Genomic DNA, 16,721 nt, shown 5'->3' with positions numbered 1-16,721 from the left:
ATGGTCTGGAAGTGGTTAGACGTGGCCTTGAGTGCCTTCTGTACAGCCTGAGGATTCGTGATCCTGATGGAGCCTCCATTGGTAGGCACAAGCGCCACAGGAATGGTGCTGACGCCGCTGCGAAAAAATAATTCTATGGGCAATTCATTAGGTGGCAGGGATGCTGACCAGGCGGATCGCGCCTGGCCAGGAGAACTGGTCGACATCAGCTCAAGACGGCTGACGCAAGGAATGCCAATCAACCAGGAACTAAAATACGCTTATTGAGACACCTTAAACCACCCGATACTCAGCCAAAACACTATATCAAGTGGGCCCACGTCGTCTTCTTCCTCCACAGTACAGCCTCACTGTGGCGGCTGCTCCGTAGCAATATCGAGGCACCTTACAGCTTGCCTTACCATTAGCTTCGCCCTAATTAGCACTAAAAGTCGTGGTTTCCACTCCCACCAAAGGTCGAGGGTGCGAATCCTACCAAAAGTCGTCGGTTTGAGGCCCTTAATTGGGTTTACATTAATTAACTGCGCCTTAATTTACTTCCTCTTAACACCAAAGGCCGTAGGTTCAACTTGCACCAAAGGTCGTTTGTTGGAGTGCCTTAATTAACTCCATTTTAATTAACTGTGTCTTTCTTTTGGCATAGTGAGCGACATCGCAGCCAGCTGTGGACGAAGATGACAGCAAACGCGAGTAGTTGCATGAGCGCGTGCCTGCGCGATGCGCCCTCGCATGACTTTCTGTACTGCACGCCGCATTTTCCAGACTATTTGGGGTTTACGAGCCACTTAAGGCTTTCGCCTTAAAATCATGAGCCGTTTCACTCTTTTAAAGTGGTTGACCAGTGAAGCCGGTTACTGTTTAGTGCACGACACGTGGCCACCCTGTATACTGGCCATCCTGTATACGCAATGCCTCATAACGTCGAGCGTACCGGAATCTTAGAAAAACGCTAACATAATACTAATCCATAAGAAAGGGGATGCCAAAGATTTGAAAAATTATAGACCAATCAGCTTACTGTCCGTCGCCTACAAAGTGTTTACTAAGGTAATTGCAAATAGAATCAGGAACACCTTAGACTTCTGTCAACCAAAGGACCAGGCAGGATTCCGTAAAGGCTATTCAACAATAGATCATATTCACACTATCAATCAGGTGATAGAGAAATGTGCCGAATATAACCAACCCTTATATATAGCTTTCATTGATTACGAGAAAGCATTTGATTCTGTCGAAACCTCAGTAGTCATGGAGGCATTACGGAATCAGGGTGTAGACGAGCCGTATGTAAAAATACTGAAAGATACAGAAAAGAACGTATAGCGGCTCCACAGCCACCGTAGTCCTCCATAAAGAAAGCAACGAAATCCCAATAAAGAAAGGAGTCAGGCAGGGAGATACGATCTCTCCAATGCTATTCACAGCGTGTTTACAGGACGTATTCAGAGACCTGGATTGGGAAGAAATGGGGATAAAAGTTAATCGAGAATACCTTAGTAACTTGCGTTTCGCTGATGATATTGCCTTGCTTAGTATCTCAGGGGACCAACTGCAATGCATGCTCACTGACCTGGAGAGGCAAAGCAGGAGAGTGGGTCTAAAAATTAATCGGCAGAAAACTAAAGTAATGTTTAACAGTCTCGGAAGAGAACACCAATTTACAATAGGCAGCGAGGCACTGGAAGTCGTAAGGGAATACATCTACTTAGGGCAGGTAGTGACTGCGCATCCGGATCATGAGACGGAAATAATCAGAAGAATAAGAATGGGCTGGGGTGCGTTTGGCAGGCATTCTCAGATCATGAACAGCAGGTTGCCATTATCCTTCAAGAGAAAAGTGTATAATAGCTGTGTCTTACCAGTACTCACCTACGGGGCAGAAACCTGGAGGATTACGAAAAGGGTTCTACTGAAATTGAGGACGACGCAACGAGCTATGGAAAGAAGAATGATAGGTGTAACGTTAATGGATAAGAAAAGAGCAGATTGGGTGAGGGAACAAACGCGAGTTAATGACATCTTAGTTGAAATCAAGAAAAAGAAATGGGCATGGGCAGGACATGTAATGAGGAGGGAACATAACCGATGGTCATTAAGGGTTACGGACTGGATTCCAAGGGAAGGGAAGTGTAGCAGGGGACGGCAGAAAGTTAGGTGGGCGGATGAGATTAAGAAGTTTGCAGGGACGGCATGGCCACAATTAGTACATGACCGGGGTTGTTGGAGAAATATGGGAGAGGCCTTTGCCCTGCAGTGGGCGTAACCAGGCTGATGATGATGATGATGACGTAGGTGACAGAATTTCGAACAAAGGCACGAGTTCATTTACCGTGATGTTTTATATACATTCGCGTGGATGACGGCACCGTCACACCGAGAACACGGAGGAAACTAGACACGCGTGACGTTTTGAGGGGACCGCCACCACGGGGAAGCGCAAGTAAAGGAAAGTAGGTAGATACGCAAGCGCTTGGAACGCCGACAAAGAGACGGTGGTGCGAACGCAGATATGGCCGACGCGGGTCAAAGTGTAGTATCTGTTCTTATCATCTTAATATCTGATGCGGGTTCTATTTACCAAAAAGGAGCATCGCTCCTTCTTGGTAAATGACTTTTGAAACGGCGGGCTTTGCGAAAGCTGTATGATCGCGACAGCGCAATGAGCATGGTAGCGTTATGTCGCGACTTGCAGAAAGCTTGTTGTAGCCGTGTTTGGAGAGAAAAAAAAAGGAAAATAAGCGGAAGGCAGGATACAAGAGTGAGTTTGATGCACGCGTAGCAAACGGAGCGTTTTTGACAACGAAAAAGTTTAAACGGACACTAATGAGCAACAAGAAATCAGCTCATAAGGCTGGTAAAATATCAGTACAAAACACCATTTTGATTGGGGCAGCCTTGAATAGTTCGGTCGTTACTGGAGAGAATGAAGACCAAACTTCTATTTATTGAATTCCGCGTCCGAGCCATGGCACCAGTATATACACGTCAGTGTGGCGTCAAGGATTAGTACCTTCCCGTACCTGACCCGTTTTGGAGCGTGAAAACTTCTCAGAACTTGCCAGGTTGAGTCCCAGGCTTTGTTCTTTTAGGAAGGAATGTAGCCGTTCTTTGCCGATATATATATATATATATATATATATATATATATATATATATATATATATATATATATATATATATATATATATATATATATATGTGAAATCTGAACCTGGCAACGTTTAACGTTAGAACGTGATGTAGTGAGGCGAGTCTAGCAGTGTTATTGGAAGAATTAGAGGGTAGTAAATGGGATATAATAGGGCTCTGTGAGGTTAGGAGGACAAAAGAAGCATATACGGTGCTAAAAAGCGGGCACGTGCTGTGCTACCGGGGCTTAGCGGAGAGACGAGAACGAGGAGTCGGATTCCTGAATAATAAGGAAATAGCTGGTAACATACAGGAATTCTATAGCAATAACGAGAGGGTGGCAGGTCTTGTTGTGAAACTTAATAAGAGGTACAAATTGAAGGTGGTACAAGTCTATGCCCCTACATGCAGTCATGATGACCAGGAAGTCGAAAGCTTTTATGAAGACGTGGAATCGGCGGTGGGTAAAGTCAAAACAAAATACACTATACTGATGGGCGACTTCAATGCCAGGGTAGGCAAGAAGCAGGCTGGAGACAAGTCACTGGGGGAATATGGCATAGGCTCTAGGAATAGCAGAGGAGAGTTATTAGTAGAGTTTGCAGAACAGAATTATACGCGGATAATGAATACCTTTTTCCGCAAGCGGGTTAGTCGAAAGTGGACGTGGAGGAGCCCGAATGGTGAGACTATAAATGAAATCGACTTCATACTCTGCGCAAACGCTGGCATCATACAAGATGTAGACGTGCTCGGCAAGGTACGCTGCAGTGACTATAGGATGGTAAGAACTCGAATTAGCCTAGACTTGAGGAGGGAACGGAAGAAACTGGTACACAAGAAGCCAATCAATGAGTTATCGGTAAGAGGGAAACTAGAGGAATTCCGGATCAAGCTAGAGAACAGGTATTCGGCTTTAACTCAGGAAGAGGACCTTAGTGTTGAAGCGATGAACGACAATCTCATGGGCATCATTAAGGAGTGCGCAATAGAAGTCGGTGGTAACGCCGTTAGACAGGAAACGAGTAAGCTATCGCAAGAGACGAAAGATCTGATCAAGAAACGCCAATGTATGAAAACCTCTAGCCCTACAGCTAGAATAGAACTGGCAGAACTTTCTAATTAATCAACAAGCGTAAGACAGCGGACATCAGAAACTATAATACGGATAGAATTGAACAGGCTCTCAGGAACGGAGGAAGCCTAAAAACAGGGAAGAAGAAACTAGGAATAGGCAAGAATCAGATGTGTGCGTTAAGAGACAAAGCCGGCAATATCGTTACTAATATGGATGAGATAGTTCAAGTGGCTGATGAGTTCTGTAGAGATTTATACAGCACCAGTGACACCCACGACTACAGTGGAAGAGAGAATAGCCCAGAGGAATTCGAAATCCCACAGGTAACGCCGGAAGAAGTAAAGAAAGCCTTGGGAGCTATGCAAAGGGGGAAGGCAGCTGGGGAGGATCAGGTAACAGCAGATTTGTTGAAGGATGGTGGGCAGATTGTTCTAGAGAAACTGGCCACCCTGTATACACAATTTCTCATGACTTCGAGCGCACCGGAATCTTGGAAAAACGCGAACATAATACTAATCCATAAGAAAGGGGATGCCAAAGATTTGAAAAATTATAGACCAATCAGCTTACTGTCCGTTGCCTACAAAGTGTTTACTAAGGTAATTGCAAATAGAATCAGGAACACCTTAGACTTCTGTCAACCAAAGGACCTGGCAGGATTCCGTAAAGGCTACTCAACAATAGACCATATTCACACTATCAATCAAGTGATAGAGAAATGTGCAGAGTATAACCAACCCTTATATATAGCTTTCATTGACTACGAGAAAGCGTTTGATTCAGTCGAAACCTCAGCAGTCATGGCGGCATTACGGAATCAGGGTGTAGATGAGCCATATGTAAAAATACTGGAAGATATATATAGCGGCTCTACAGGCACCGTAGTCCTCCACAAAGAAAGCAATAAAATCCCAATAAAGAAAGGCGTCAGACAGGGAGATACAATCTCTCCAATGCTATTCACAGCGTGTTTACAGGAGGTATCCAGAGACCAGGATTGGGAAGAATTGGGGAGAAGAGTTATTGGAGAATACCTTAGTAACTTATGATTCGCTGATGATATTGCCTTGCTTAGTCACTCGGGAGACCAATTGCAATGCATGCTCACTGACCTGGAGAGGCAAAGCAGAAGGATGGGTCTGAAAATTAATCTGCAGAAAACTAAAGTAATGTTCAACAGTCTCGGAAGAGAACAGCAGTTTACGATAGGTAGCGAGGCACTGGAAGTGGTAAGGGAATACATCTACTTAGGGCAGGTAGTGACCACGGATCCGGATCATGAGACTGAAATAACGAGAAGAATAAGAATGAGCTGGGGTGCGTTTGGCAGGCATTCTCAAATCATGAACTGCAGGTTGCCACTATCCCTCAAAAGGAAAGTGTATAACAGCTGTCTGTTACCAGTACTCACATATGGGGCAGAAACCTGGAGGCTTATGAAAAGGGTTCTGCTGAAATTGAGGACGACGCAATGAGCTATGGAATGAAGAATGATGGGTGTAACGTTAAGGGATAAGAAAAGAGCAGATTGGGTGAGGCAACAAACACGGGTAAATGACATCTTAGTTGAAATCAAGAAAAAGAAATGGGCATGGGCCGGACATGTAATGAGGAGGGAAGATAACCGATGGTCATTAAGGGTTACGGAGTGGATTCCATGGGAAGGGAAGCATAGCAGGGGGTGGCAGAAAGTTAGGTGGGCGGACGACATTAAGACGTTTGCAGGGACAACATGGGCACAATTAGTACATGACCGGGTAGTTGGAAAAGTATGGGAGAGGCCTTTGCCCTGCAGTGGGCGTAACTAGGCTGATGATGGTGATGATGGTGGTGATGGTGATGATGATGATGATGACATAAGTTTACCGGATGCATCTCCGCGCCGAGTCCTCATCCGCATGCGCATTTTTAAAGAAACACATAGGCGGCTTAGACGCGCGTGCGCCGGCAGTATGCGCACACAACTCGTATTACAAGGCAGCTTCCCTCCCACGTAATTCTTGGTAAAGAATGGATAATATTTACTTTTCGTATCGTTCGCTTCGTGCGGTGGCATTGGAAGGGGCTTGGCGGTGGTATTGCGAAGGAAAAATGGTTGGTATGTAATGCCGGATGGTGCATGCTATTGCTCATTTTGTTTCCGACGAAATGCCGACTGCACATTCTGCTGTTTGGTACTGGCTGCCACGGCTGACCGTCTTCACTATCGAATAAACCAAGCACACACGCGAAATTTGGTTTAGAAACCAGCCTGACACCGCTTGACAGGGCGACAAGACAGGAACTTACTCCGCTCGCCTGACTGCTTGTATCCAATGCCGCCTCCGTTCTTGTTCGTAGGGTTTAGATGGAAAGACGCAGAGGGATACATCCTCCCTCATCCCGTCGTAGTTGTGGCACTTGTATACGTAACAGTACCGTCGGCGTCCTTTTGTTTTCCTTCGACTTTCAGCGCACGCAACGCCACTACCAGTAGCCATTTTCGTCCGCGGGAGCGGCTGAGTTGTGAACGTTCTGACCGCCAGGGCGGCGCTGTAGGTGTCGTGAAAACTCCAGCGCTGGTTCCCCATAGCACCGAGGCACAGGTGTTCCACCGCTGCGCAGCGCCGCGCCTTGCCGCCTCCGCCGTTTGGTATGACGTCACACGATTTCCCCGTCATTGCGCTCGCCTCCTCTCGCTTCGCCAGCTGCTTAGCATGCCTCATAACATGTCGGAGGATTGAAAAGGAGAGCTCGCGTGCGCCGCAACAACAGTTGAGGCGGCATTATGGACGGCGACAATTCTGATAAGCAGGGGGAGGCCTGGAATCGACATCGGAACGAGATGAAGAGGAAACGAATCGCCCAGGAAACAGACGAACAATGCGCCGAACGGCTGGCTAAACGCCGCAACATAGCTAGACAGCCAGACTAACCTGGACTTGTAATCAAGAATAACCAAGGCTAACCATGGTTAGCCTTTGTTGCTGACCATGGTTGTCCATCGCGAGCTAGTAGGTAGAACTACTTCAAGGGGACCTGCATTTGCTTATGAAAAATTTCGGTTAGAAAGGAGATCTTACGAAATGTTTTTTTACAACATCCAAACTTTCATGAGTAAATATAGATTCTCCAACGCTCGGCAACAAAATAACTTCTCGATACCCTTGCCTTACACGCCAATTCGACAATTAGGCGGACGTGCACCCTGTCGGCGTTAGGGGAGGATTTTGCGAACGCATGTTAGGTACCGTGAAGCATTTGCAATCAAGTGGTATTGTTTTTGGTCCTGACAGACGCAGAAGGGTTAATCAGCTGACAACTCTTGTGCTATGCCTCTACTCAGGCCGATGAATTTTATGGCCTGCCACACATTTTTTCTTTATTGTAATGCACCTTACAGCAGTTTTATCACTTATCATGTGGGACGCAATACGTTCCGCAAAATACAGGCAGTCATAGCCGAGACATATCTCGGCTATTATATCTGCCAATTGTTTTTTATTATATCTGCCAAACGAAGTTTCTTGCTAAATGTATTCGGCCAACACTGAATGACAGGCAGCAGGCGTCATTTTTTGGTTTAGAGCAGGAACATTGGACGGGGAAGAGGAAGCTTGGCACGCCATTCACTCTATTTTGAAAGCAAGGTCAGAGGAGCAATCAAGCCAGGTGTGAGGCCGGGCTAGCATATTGATATAACCAGCTCAAGGGTTAACCTTCAGGATGAACAAGCACTTGTCCTTGTCGCATGTTTTTATGTCCCGTGTCAACCCTCGTGCTGGTTATATCGCAGAGGAGAGATACCGATGCAAGATGCTGCAGTGGTGTCACACATGTGATGTAGAGCAAAGGAAATCTACGCCTATGGCTTACGCGTGATGAGAGCTGTACATGTAAAAATTAAAAACAAAGTGGGTTGGGGTGAAGCTCGTTTGGAGTTTCCTGCCTAGGGCTGCCCCATACTGCTGGAAAAATATCGGCAAAGATTTTTTTCTTTTTGTTTATTACTTATTTTTTGCACATTCTTGTGGGTATTTATATGTATCATCATTAAAGGATCAAAAGAAACTTGTCAACTACGATTATTTTGAGCTGCAGTAACATACGTTCATTATAGGCAGCGCTTTTAGCATCCAATGCGAAATTGAAGAGTGGCTTTCCCTGGCAATCCATGAGTCCGCTATCCACATCCACGAACTCGCAGCCGCATCCACGAAACAGAGTTGGCTATATCGCGGAAGATCCGTCACTCTCCTTAAGGACACTGGTCCTGACTTTCCCAGGCTGCTTCTCGTGCGGCGTCAATCGCGGGCAGGAGCGCGACTAACCTGGGCCGCATGGTACTTACGGTACCAGCGGGCCAACATGGACTACAGCGCATACCGGCAGCGGGAATCGAACCCGTCCGCCTTCCCCTATTTACTATCGTACAAGAGCTAACCTCATTTAGATGTCCGAATTCTTGAGCTCTCGTGTACAATAAGGGTTGTTTAAGCAAAGTTACTTCGTGGTTTTCTATGTTCAGAAGTACGTCTCTGTGTCTGTGCTTTCTTTCTTTTACGAAAATTTGGTCAGGGTCCACTGTAGACATAGTATAGGATAGCACTGGAATTACTTTATTATAATGCAGCCAACAGATGGTTTAACGCGTCGTGACGATTAAGATTTGATTAAAATTAAGAAGTTTGCCGGGACGACATGGCCATAATGAGTACATGACCGGGGTAGTTGGAAAGGTATGAGAAAGGCCTTTGCCCTGCAGTGGGCGTAACCAGGCTGATGATCATAATGATGATGATGATTAAAGGAAATGCTTTTGCGTCCTTCGTAGGACGGAATCAATAGGTGGTGTCCTAACAATCCCAGCGAAGGTTACCGCTACAGAGCATCTCGAAGACCATGGTTCTTGGTGCCAGAAACGGCAACAATTGAAAACGCGTCATGGCAGCCATGACATTACGGGTGTCAACGTCTATGTGACTATGCGACTGCGTACCAGGGAGAGAAGCCTGCGACGTCGTACAGTTCGAACGGGAATGTTTGAAATGAGGTCATAGTGGTGCAAGGACGGCGTGCAGTGAGTTTATTGTATTGAAACTGGCGACACCGCTTCGGCTATGAGAAAGCGCGAAAGTGGGCGGCGAAAATAATCAAAGAACGTCAGTTGAACATTATGGTAAATTATGATAAAATACCATGTGATAACATTGCGTTGTTCTGTTATTTTTGTTTGCCATCAATGAAGCACGAAACTACAAGCATTTCTCGCTCTTTTCTTCTTCATCTTCGCGCCAAAAATTGGCAATTGTTGGTTTCTTGCACCGTGACGACTTTCTTCGGCTACCAAGTAAAGAATTTGTTGCACTTCCTGACTTTTTTGGCTGTTTTTTTGGAATTTTTCGGCTAATCTTTCTCGTGAAGTCCTGGCAACCCTGGTCACCGCCCTACTCGAACACGTTTCAGTGGCCGCGGCCGAAAACGCGAGAAATGTCTAGAGGATCCCGAGGCTTTGTTCATGCTGTGGGAGCACGACTTCATCAGAAAGTTCGAGAGACGCTGGCGGAGACGATAAGAGCGCCGTGTTGGACTCGGCGGATCAGACCGCCTCGGTAAGGAGGTGTGACGTGCATACCGACCGTCTGCAGAAGAAGGGTATTCCTCGACAAGCTAGCCGACGAGTTCCTCGGGTGTATGCATCTCCTGGAGAAGTCCCTTCTTCGAGATTTGCCTCAAGTTACGTGAAGGACGTCTGGCTCAACGCCAGCACGGGTGAATACAAGTGGACAGTTGGTACTCCTATTCATTCTTTGCTATACGTGTGGAACTCTTAGTGCTTGTCGTTCATTATTTTGCAGGGATTTGTTAACACCCATCTGAACTGCATTGTGGTGTACCCAGCCGAAGTGCACATGTGTGTGTAACCGCCTTATTTGAAGTATATATTTTGTTGAGTTTTGACAACTCTGGGCTCCGGCTCGGTCTTTGGACCGCAACTGGCGTTCGCTGGCGCACCAGAAGGCCTCCTATTAATTGTCCGTGTTTTCGTGGGATTATTTGCGGAAGCTGATTAGTCGGCTTTGGAATTTCGCCCGCCGTTGGCGTCTCATTCACGGGGTGTGTGACAGTCTACGGTAATGCTATTGGCATTGAAGCAATGTTGCGAGATCGTGTTGCCAGCACCGAAGCCTGTGTACAGCCGGACTGCTCGCAGTTAGATGATGATGATGATTTATTGGCACCTCCTTTGAAACGGGGCGGTTACAAAGAGTGACCTAGCTTGCTCGAGTTATTCAGGTATGCTATTGTATACATCTGCTTAATCTTTTCTCTCTTCCTCAAGACTTTTCTGTCGACGTTGTACCGCTACTTACGCCTGTAACGGATGCGGCCGTATCAATCTCTTTCTTGCTTTTGTTGCCACCAACACTCTAAACGCCTCTTCCTTATCCCGACAGCTGACCGGCTGATGCTTCAGTTCAATTTAAATCCGAGCGGTTCTGGAAGGTGTGCGTCACCTACGGATCCCTTTCCACTGTACACGCTGTGCCACCTAACGGCGCCGCCGCGAAGTTCGCGCGTCGCGCGGGTTCCATTCCGCTGAGGGCAGTAGAAAGTTAAGGTATCTTTTTTGTCATGGAAGAGTAGCAAATGCGCAGTGGCAAATGCCCAGCTACCCAAAGTGGCGACGAAGAGGTTTATCGAAAAATTGCGCATACTTAGTGGCTCATACACAATCTAGGGCGTGATGGTCCTTCTGGCCCAAGGATGCTTCGCCACCAAGCGTGGGGATTTGCAACACTGTTGTGACATCGTCCCTGCAGGCAATCACGCGTCGACCGTCGACACCCCGGCTGTGTACCAACGGGCCCAAACTAGCAAAATGAATGAATTAATTAATTAATTAGACTGGTGTTCTACGTGCCAAAATAAGGATGTCATCATGAGACACACGTTAGTGGGGGAATCTTAACGTTTTTTAACGCGCATCCTATGCACGGTACATGGTCGCTTTTTTTTGCATTTCGCCCCCATCGAAATGCTACCGCCGTGGCCGTGGGATTCGATCCCGCGTCCTCGAGCTTAGAAGCGCAACGCCGAAGCCACTACGCCACGACGGGGGCTAAATGGCACAATGTTGCTCAGAATGGTAATGTTTACAGGGCTGAACTTGATGATGGCTTATGTGCAGGGTGTTCGGCGCCTCCCTGCTGACGCTGTCGGTGCTGCTTGAAGTGGCCCCGCTGGCCATTCACCTCGGCATCCACGGACTGGCGGGAGCGCAGTTCCTCAACGGAGCAGCCGAGGTCGGTCTTCACGACCCCCGTGCTACTTCTCGCTGCAAAACGTTCGCGGACGTTTTTCTTTCGTCGACTGTTGCAATTGTTTGTCGCTATTCTCCCTTTCTTATCGAACCGAAGAGAAACACATTCAGGGTGCGCTGCTTTGAAAAATTCGAGCGGGGCCGGACTCGCCCTGGCCGCAGTGCGGGGTCCGCTCTCACGGTGAAAAAGAGACAGAAAGAAACATAATGAGAAGACTAACGAACGTCCCATTTGCATTTTCTCTCTATTCTGGCTTTGTTTCACATTAATTTGCTTTAAAGCAGACAGGGCATACGGTTCGCAACACCTTCCTCAAGAAATTTTTGGTCAAGGGAATTGAAAAAATAAAAAAAGCAAATAAGAAAGGAGCCACTTCTTGAGATTTTTGTTCTTCCTGAGCAACTGCGCGTTTCCTTTCCGTATCGTTAAATGCAATCGAAAGGGAGAAGATGCGCCTACCAACATGCGAAGGCAAAGTACGCGAACGCGAGACCTGGAACTGACGAGCTCTTACTGGACACCTCGACGTAGCTCACGTATATCAGTAAGGCTGTAGAAAAGCATGTCAATACCACTGTGCTTTAGCCACGATATCAACTCCTTATTTTTGAAATGGGGACCTCTGTACCTTGCCTTGCGTGCGCGTTAATGAACTCCAATGGTCGAAAGTAATCTGGAGTCGCCCGGTACATGGCGTGCCTCATAATCAGAGCGTGGTTTTCAAATAAAACCAAATCACTTATTTCCATCCGTTTAATTACAGATACACAAGGTGTTGGCACATAAAAGACCATAATTTAAGAATAATAAATAAATAAATGAGGTCGCTGGACATTGCCAGCATTACTCACGGGGCGTTCCCGTCTGACCTGACGGCGGGACTGCCTTTCTTGCTCTCTCAGCCTGTTCTGTTCAGTTTCGGCGTGTTCTTCTCGAGTCCCGGTCTCCTTGCCTTTACTAATTCAAGCATGAACCAACTAGCCCAAGCAAGAGTTTTACTTGACCAAAATTCAACTGGCTCCAAACTTGTCGTATAAGAACAACCCTCGAGGAACTGATAAAAGTTAATTAACGAAGTTTTGTTAATTAGCTTCCTGAGACATACGTTATTCGCCGCAATGTATGTCCGCCTGACTTCGAAATTCCTATGCAAAAGTGTCATGATAGCTGTGCAATAGCCTCTTTATATATATATAAATATTGTAGTGAAAAAAAAAAACGCACCCTGATATTATGCAGCGTTAAGCTGGAGACGCCAGACATGATTCTGCGTCTTAATTTTGCATACTACCTATACCGGGAACTGCATATGCACGTTTTGAAAAAGTTCCAACGAATTGCAACCGTCGCAGAAGCCGTCCTCCCAACCCCCCTCACGCCTCATCGAACGCCGTGTCGTACCGTGCCTGCCCTGGTACAATATAAAGAAAGACGAAAGTGCCGGAAAAGTCTTCTCTCCCCCCCCCCCTCCCTCTACGCACAGAGTGGAGTGGGGGATGAAAGGTGGTGGGTATTGGGAGAATTGGGAACACTTTAAGAACTCTGCCATGGCCCATTAGGTCGCTCAAACTCGCAACGCGTTCGGTCACCGGCTGACTCGCTGATTCCGTTTCCCGTCTTTTCTTATTGCTGCAGGGTTTCCTGGTGACGTCCCTGTACGGCGTGCTGGCCGACTGGACTCCTGTCGACGAACGAACGACGACGTTCGCCATACTCACATCCAGTATGTTAATAAGGTGGCTGCGCAGGTGCACATCGTTTCCACGTGACATTCGCGGTTGTTGCTCCATGCACACACTGAGTCCTCGCAGAAACCACAGGAACCACTCTATTTAAATGAACCATGTAAGCTGACGAAGCAGTGCCCTTCCCAATGATCCCTTTCCTGTGTTCTCTCCACTTTAAAAGCACCAAACGGTGGCGGTTCCAGTGCAGCAAGTGCAATATTACCCACGATGCAACCCCGGTCTTGTGCTTCCCCTCCAGCGTTGAGAAACAAAGCATTAAAATTCACATTTAACAGGCGCTAGTGACTCAACACACGCGCGACTTATAAGAGTGTGTCCAGTCCGACTAACTTCTTGAACAAAAAAAGCTACTTGTTACATACTAACCTGCCGGATTTGAGTCTACGTGTGTCGAGTAATCGTTGCTTTAAAACGAATTCGGTGTTCCCTCTGACATCGATCATGACTTACCGTATTTTCCGGACTATAGTGCGTGGACTGCACAACATGAAAAGTTGAAATATCGGGGTGTACGGAGTATACCTATGGGTGCGGACTACACACGATTTTAGTTCTTACGATCAGATGCGCACTTGAAAAAACAAAAACAAATAAACGGGGCCAGATTGGCCTGCAATCTATGCCAGGGTTAAATGACATGTAGCTAGACCAGCTACGCAATGATCCTTGCTGCGAATGAGCAATATTTACAGCTCATACCGGCAGTTCCTCATTAGCAAATGAATGCTGTTCGCGACAGTTAAAGTTCTCGGCTTTTCAATACTTGCCGGAGACTTCGTTGCAAGGCGCGCAACGCGTTAATACGCGATCTCATATGTGTGAAAAACACAATAACAGTTGTGATGGCGTCGCGAAGAACCTTCAGGGCATTGCTCAAGCTCAGTAAAATTTAACGTGCACAAGAACCAAAGATTCTGAAGCCGATGAAGAAATTCAGGAGCCGTTTAACAAATCCGACATGCTTAGCTTCTGTTGTTCTGGCAGCCCCGACAAGTGTGGTATTGACGGTTTTCGAATTGACTCCTGTATGCAGTATAATGAATGACCCAGGCTTTCACTGGCTGACGAACATTGTTTGCTAACCTGCTGTTTACTCGCGCTGGGTTAAGGGAAAAACCCATTTTCAGTCGAAGTTCGTCCCTGCGGCCTATACACCGGTTAACAGTATAACTCTAGCATCGTTGTATGCAACTGTTCTCGTTTTTTTTCTTCCTTTTTTTTACCATCTTACTTTTCGCTGATTGCCTTGCGGCCATATACTCGAATGTTTACTATTTTAGAGAATAAAAAATCTTTCCTCCGTTAATTCGCCTTAGGGATCAGTGGAATGCTAAATATATTAAAGGGTGCTGTACAACAACAACAACAACAACAACAACAACAACAACAACAACAACAACAACAACAACAACAACAACAACAACAACAACAACAACAACAACAACAACAACAACAACAACAACAACAACAACAACAAAAACAACAAAAACAACAAAAACAAAAACAACAACAAAAACAACAACAACAACAACAACAACAACAACAACAACAAAAACAACAACAAGAACAACAACAACAACAAAAACAAAAACAACAACAAAAACAAACAAACAAACCATTTTAAGCTTCTCCCGGTCTCTGTTTCAGCACGTCATAGCCTCGGAGTAGAGAATAACAACGCAAATTTTGGTATAGCCGGCTTCGACGTAGCCTATCTGCCAATCTCTATACCATCCGAATAAAACTATGATTAGGTTCTAGTGCTATATATTTTCCGCAGCTGCTCAAACAAGGCCGTTTTAACATCATCGCGCCACGCTTCATAGCTTTGGCAGCGCTGGACATGACTGTTGACGAGGACTTCTGTTTTCACGTGTGAAAGCATCAACGTGAATAGTTAACGCTCTATTTCAGTCACCGCACCCTTTCTCTCCTCAATTCTTTCACGGAAAAGGAAAGAAAGGGAAACGAATAGGTGGCCGCAATAAGGTCACGATTCCCTTCGAGTAGGTAGCGTCTTTTCTGGACATTGCCAGTCTCCAATGAGGCGGTGAAGCCTCGCGGGGAGAACAACTTTCCCGCAGCGTATACCACGTGCTTTCCACGAGCACACGGTATACGCTGCGGTATACACGGTATACGCCCCGTTTATTTCTATTTGTGTAAGGGTGGCGACGCCATTATGCGACACCATGCTAATATGTTAGAGTGAGGAGAAAAATGGGAACCGAAGGGCTCGACCTTTTCGTTAGTGGCGCCTATAAGAACAAGCAGGCGGTGAAGTGAGAGATAGTGTTATTAATTGCGATGTTTTACGCGCAAGCGTAAATGGTCAGAAATCGGCGGTGGTTGTCTCAGGCCGCGTGGCAGGCCAACGAGGAAGGCGCCTGGAGGCGCAGGTAACGTTGAGCGAAGTGGAGGAGGAGGTAGGCGGATGCACGCTAGGTTGACCTCCTCCGGCAGTTGCTATTGATTTTATTTGCGATGAATACGTAGTGGGTTCGTCTCCACGTAACACGTCCTTGCGCGCCGTACGCTGGGTGTGCGAGTGAAGGCGTGCGGCGGTGAGCTGACGATGGCGACTCAATCTTGCGTGCGCAATCTCGGTTGCGCGCGGTCGCGCGCGCTTTATCTCGAAAGCGCTATGCTTTGGGGGCACTGTCTAGGTGGGCCCACAGCTCGGTGCTTTTCGTGCGTTGTGTTCTCACCGCTGAGTTTGTGCTGAAGTGACAGACAGCCCTAAGGATACCTCGCTCGCTGCTGCTGCCTGGATTCGTCACGCCAGCGTTTTGACAGCGAGTGTCCGTGGTCATCGAGTGCGGACGCTTGCTGTTGGCCCGTGCGCGCTGACACCATGTTAGGTAACTTAAATAGTAAGCAAATGTTTACAACGGGGTGTTCTACTCCAGCGGCTGCTGCGTGTGGTGAGGCCGCGCCAGCCCTGTCTTGAATACGATCTCTGGTGCGGAGAGTGTAGGAGCCAAAGCGCACCGAGGGCCCATAGCGTCGCGTGTGCTATAGCACTCATACGCTTGCGCATCACCCGCGTTCATGAAGTAAAACGCCACTCTAAATTTTTATTTTAAATTTCGACAGAGTAAGGTACAGGGAAATGATGCTGGACGAAAAGACAAATTGCCGCAGGTGAGAGTCGAACCCCCATTTACCGCTTTACGCGTGCTGCGCTTTATCCATTAAGCTAGCACGCCTGCCGCCCTCCCACCAACTTTCTTAGAAATGTGTTTGTGTACAAACTGCCAAACTAGATGCTCGGTCGAGTTGGTGCGACAGTATTGGAATTAAAAACAGCGCGACAGACAGGGCACCAGTGTCTGCTTCCTTTTTTTACTGGTGTTCAGTCTGTCGCGCTGTTTTAAATACCAAGTTTGTATACAAGATCGGTAGAGGGAGGAGGCATTCCGTAAGTGTCCGTTTCGGATGCTGCCGTAGCGCTGAGTGACT

General features: G+C 46.9%; 1 protein-coding gene across 1 annotated transcript in view; it reads left to right on the top strand.

Annotated features, from left to right (window-relative positions):
• LOC135913373 (vesicular glutamate transporter 3-like) overlaps positions 1 to 16,721 on the top strand; it is a 57,840-nt gene that overhangs the window by 17,197 nt on the left and 23,922 nt on the right. Inside the window, exons 3-4 of the mRNA XM_065445973.1 lie at positions 11,379 to 11,493; positions 13,147 to 13,234. Coding sequence (XP_065302045.1) covers positions 11,379 to 11,493; positions 13,147 to 13,234 — 203 coding nt within the window. The remainder of the gene's footprint in view (positions 1 to 11,378; positions 11,494 to 13,146; positions 13,235 to 16,721) is intronic.

This window comes from Dermacentor albipictus, chromosome 3, assembly GCF_038994185.2.
Source record: "Dermacentor albipictus isolate Rhodes 1998 colony chromosome 3, USDA_Dalb.pri_finalv2, whole genome shotgun sequence".
Taxonomy (NCBI): Eukaryota; Metazoa; Arthropoda; class Arachnida; order Ixodida; family Ixodidae; genus Dermacentor; species Dermacentor albipictus.
The sequence above is the reverse complement of the archived record's forward strand: the minus strand, read 5'-3'. Positions and strand labels throughout refer to the sequence as shown.